We start from the raw sequence: 4,918 nt of genomic DNA, 5'->3' as shown, positions 1-4,918 counted from the left end.
TGAAGACATAAATCCACATTTTCTCTTTCTTTTACAAGAAATAACATCTAGAAAATATTTAGTAAAATTAAATTTACAAATTTCACATGATTTTATAATAAATGGTATAGCTTTATTTGATACAGGAGCAGATTTAAATTGTATAAAATCTGATTTAATTCCACATCGATTTTGGTCAGAAACACATGAAAAACTGACTACAGCTAATAAATCTAAATTAGAAATTCTTGGTAAAATTGAAGCAGATATTATAAATAATGGATTAGAAATTAAAACAATATTCTTACTTTCACCACAGATAAATTATATGGTAATCTTAGGAACACCATTCATTAACCTAATTACACCATATTCGGTAAAAGAAGATTGCATTAAATTCAAGGTAAAAGGAAGTAGAGCTAGGTTAGAATTTACTGAAAAACCTAGGAGAAAAAATTTAAATTTATTGAGAGCTCATTCTATTAAAACTTTGGAAATTAATTCTTTAATAAAATCTAAAGAAGAAGACTTAAATCATTTGAGAAATTATACATATCTTCAAAGGATTAAAAAGCAACTAGAAGATAAAGATATTCAAATTAGAATTGGTAAATTAAAGGCATTTATGGAAAATAGATTATGTGCAGATCACCCACATGCATTTTGGAATCGTAAACAACACATAGTAGATTTACCCTATGAAAAGGACTTTGATGAAAAGTCCATTACAACTAAAGCCCGACCTATTCAAATGAGCCCTGAACTCATCGAACATTGTAAAAAAGAAATTCAGGATTTAGAAAATAAAAAATTAATTAGTAAATCTAGAAGTCCGTGGTCTTGTGCAGCTTTTTATGTTAATAAAAATGCTGAGATAGAAAGAGGAGTCCCTAGATTAGTAATTAATTATAAACCACTAAATACAGCCTTAAAATGGATACGATATCCACTACCTAATAAAAAAGATTTATTAAAACAATTATATCAAGCAAATATTTTTAGTAAATTTGATATGAAATCTGGTTATTGGCAGATCCAGATTCATCCTAATGATAGATATAAAACAGCATTCACAGTTCCCTTCGGTCAATATGAATGGAATGTAATGCCTTTTGGATTAAAAAATGCTCCTTCTGAGTTTCAGAGGATCATGAATGATATATTTAATCCCCATAGTGAATTTTGTATAGTATATATTGATGATGTTCTAGTTTTTAGTAGAACATTAGAAGAACATTTTAAACACTTAAAAACATTTTGCATGGTAATTGAAATGAATGGATTAGCATTGAGTAAAACTAAAATGGACTTATTTAAAACTAAAGTTAGGTTTTTGGGTCATTACATAGAACAGGGTATTATCCAGCCCATAGAACGAGCTATGGTATTTGGGTCCAAGTTCCCTGATGAGTTAACTAATAAAACCCAACTTCAACGTTTTCTTGGATGTTTAAACTATGTTATAGATTTTTATCCAAACCTGAATTGCATGATAAAACCGTTACATGATAGGCTTAAGAAAAATACTGGCCCATGGACAGCCCAGCACACCCAACTAGTAAAAAAAATAAAAAGCTTAGTCAAAGAAATTCCATATCTTTATATCCCTCATCCAACAGCATTCAAGATAGTTGAAACTGATTTATGTTTCAAGAATAATGTAGCCAATTTACTTAATAATTTATTAAGAGACTTAAAATACTCAAATTTAATATGTATTTGAGAACGGAGCAGTAATTATCTTTCTCGTGTCAAAGAAAAAAATTACATGCATTTGCATTATGATTGGAGTGTAATAAATTATGATATTATCTTACAATCATAATGCAAATGGTTAGTATAACTACACCGCAATCGTTTTATTTTTCAAAAAAAAAAAAAAAAAAACACCCCAATCGTTTCATTTAATGTCAGCCACTTGATAATGATGTATAAATAAACTACATTGACTTTTGAAATTTGTTAAATTTTGGTATAACCAACATAAGGTTGCACAGAAGATCCAAACCACAACCCTCCATCATATTCTGCAACTTCACTAACAGAATCAAGAATCTCTCCACCATTTCCATCTAACATTTTCACCACTTTCCCATCTTCGCTAAATTTGATACCTACAGGATCATTAAAAACCCATCCTTCATTAATCGTTTCCTCTTTATATTTTTGAATCTTTCCTCTTCCGCTGTTTAATGCAACCCAAAATTCTCCATTATCGTTTCTCTTAATATTATCAGGGAGTCTTCCAAGTTCAGCAAAAACTTCTTCTTGCATTTCATTATTATTATCATTATTTAAAAGCTTAAATTTCAAGATTCTTAGCATGCCTACTTCAGCAACTAGAACAAAGGAATTGTCGTTACTTAGAGCCACCCCATTTGGAAATGCTAAGCCTTTGAAAAGCACAGTCACTTTCTTGCTATTTGGATCATACTTTAATAACCTTCCACTTCTGTCTGAGCTGAGTATTGCCCATATGTATTCCCTACGAGAACATAATTAATCACAAATCGTAAGTGAGTGCCACAAATCGTTTGGCTATAAAAGTTATAGTAATTAAGATTCTTAGGAACAGGAGAACTCACAAAATATTTACCTTCTTTGGAAGAAAATGCTGCTATCTGTAAAATAAACTGCTCCAGTTTTTGGGTCAATATCTAAGCCATTAGCGAATCGAAAAGGGACTCCTTCAGCTGAAGCAGCAAGCTGCGTAGGAACACCACCCATTGGCCCTACTACCAGAAGCCCATAATAAGCATCTGCAATGTACAGATCACAGGTTGCAGGATTAAATTTGAGGCCTAATGCTCTCCCACATTCTGGTTCCTTGTTGGGGTCTGTTGAGCCATCACATTCTTTCTTGTCCCTAATAATCAAACACAATACAATACAAATTCATTAATGGTGTTTAAGTTTTATATATAATTGAATCAATAGCACTTTGATAATGTTATCAGATGTTTATAATATATAGTGCCAATGAATCTTGGTAAAAAAAGTTTTTATTGCTGCTATTTTTTTATATAAACAAGAGTTGTAATTCCCTTCGATCTGCAATGTGTACAAGATTGAGGCCGTTTACCATCCCAACCAACGCGTATACCTTCGGTGGTAGTTTTTATTAATAACTAATTAGTTTCAAAAAACATCAAATTAATTAGAATAATAATTATTGTCCACATATTGTAGTAATAATTAAATTATTTTATCAGCAGTAATTCAAATAACAACACCAAGCAAATCCAAAGTGAGCATATTGTATGTTGGATTCAAAGACAAGCCAATATAAGTGTTCATATATATACTTTAGCACGAGCATCCTATCAATTTGCTAATCTATTTGTTTGAGATTTTCCTCCCTCAATATTTGTTCTCTCTGAATTATTAATGAAGTATTCTTCTTTTTATTAAAAAAAAAAAAAAAAAAAAAAAAAAAAAAAAAAAAAAACACTAACTGAGCAAAAATATGGTAACCAGTAATCCCATTGACCAACTAATAAAAAAAACTATGAAAAATTGAAAAAACAAAAAAAAATAATGAAAACATATTTATGTACATGTATAAACAAATAAATGCTATTGACAGTGAACCTGCGCGAAATTAATTTTAGCAGAGAAAACATTTATATGATGCCAACCACTTGCTAGAATCAATTTAATAAGGTAGGATAGCATATATGATGTAAACACTTGCAAGTTTTCTACTCCTACTAAATATGCATATATGATGTATTTACAAATCAAACCCAACATCTATCTATCTGTCTATCATATATATATATATTTATAGAGCAAGAAAATGAAATACTGCATGCATGCATGAACATATATACATATATATATATATATGCAATAACTTGCCTGTTGGGTGAGGAGACAGCAAAGTCTAGCCAAGACTGGTTGGATTGATGCCATTTGAGTATTCTACCATCAGAAACACCAACATATGGACCATTGCCATTGCAATCAAAGGCAAGACTTTCTGGGCCAATAACTCCAGGGAGATCAAGTTGAGTATAGCTCTTCATTACATCAGCTTCTGAAACTATTAGCAGTTTATTAGAGTAGGATATGATACCCTCTGCAGAAATAAAGAAGAAGAATGCGACGAAGAAGAAAGAAGATAAAATTAAAGTATTCATTCTTTTGTTGATCAGAAAGAGACCAAATAATAAGATGATCACGTTTATATAAATGAGTACTTATATACTACTGCTTCTGCATTTATATATAACCATCAAAAGTCTGTGTTCTGGTAGCAGTTTACAGAATTAGGTAAACATTATTTTACATTTTATTATTATTATAATTATTATTATCATTAATTCTGATACAAGCAGTTGGTTGCCACTGTCAGTTCTTATTACAATATAGATAGTAAAAAGATGTCGGGTATTAAAGTTGCATTTTCTTTTAATAGTAATAATAACAATAATATAAATTTTGACCAAATTATTGGCTTCGTTTGTAGATATTTGCATTTATAAATAAATTAATAGGCCAATAATTTGAAATGTAGGTAATTAAAATTATCTTGTAATGAAAAATAGAAAGGGACTGAGATATGCCAGTATGTCTTGTCTTGGCTGCTGCTTAGTTGGTTTCCAATGTCGTCAGTTGAGTTAAGGAGAGAAGATTGTGATTTGCTTTAGCAATAAAATGCAATTAATAATTGAATTAAGATTTTTAATATAATTAGAGACAAATTACTAATATTAAAATTAAGAATTCCATGAATTGATTATGTTAATTAATGAGTTATTAGTTGTTAAGTATGACATAAACACAGCATTAGTATTTGGAATTTCAATTGATTTCTTGATTCTTATCAAGGGAAAAATTTAAACCGTGGAATTGTAATCTTTGACATTGAAGATTTGTGACAACGCTTTTTCTTTCCTTTCAGTCTTTAATTATGAGGTACATATATATGAATTTC

At 29.8% G+C, this 4,918-nt stretch overlaps 1 protein-coding gene across 1 annotated transcript; it reads right to left on the bottom strand.

Moving 5' to 3' along the window:
- Nucleotides 1-1,877: 1,877 nt before the first annotated feature.
- LOC149493014 (protein STRICTOSIDINE SYNTHASE-LIKE 10-like) lies at nt 1,878-4,156 on the bottom strand. The gene is made up of 3 exons (XM_089726614.1): nt 3,841-4,156; nt 2,576-2,845; nt 1,878-2,464 (listed from the first exon to the last, which is right to left on the bottom strand). Exons 1-3 carry the CDS (start codon nt 4,119-4,121, stop codon nt 1,942-1,944), a joined length of 1,074 nt encoding a protein of 357 aa, XP_089582740.1. The 5' UTR covers nt 4,122-4,156; the 3' UTR covers nt 1,878-1,941.
- Nucleotides 4,157-4,918: the final 762 nt, after the last annotated feature.

Source organism: Jatropha curcas, chromosome 10 (assembly GCF_041381405.1).
Source record: "Jatropha curcas cultivar XTBG-Jc1 chromosome 10, XTBG_Jcur_1.0, whole genome shotgun sequence".
NCBI classification, from domain to species: domain Eukaryota; kingdom Viridiplantae; phylum Streptophyta; class Magnoliopsida; order Malpighiales; family Euphorbiaceae; genus Jatropha; species Jatropha curcas.
The sequence above is the reverse complement of the archived record's forward strand: the minus strand, read 5'-3'. Positions and strand labels throughout refer to the sequence as shown.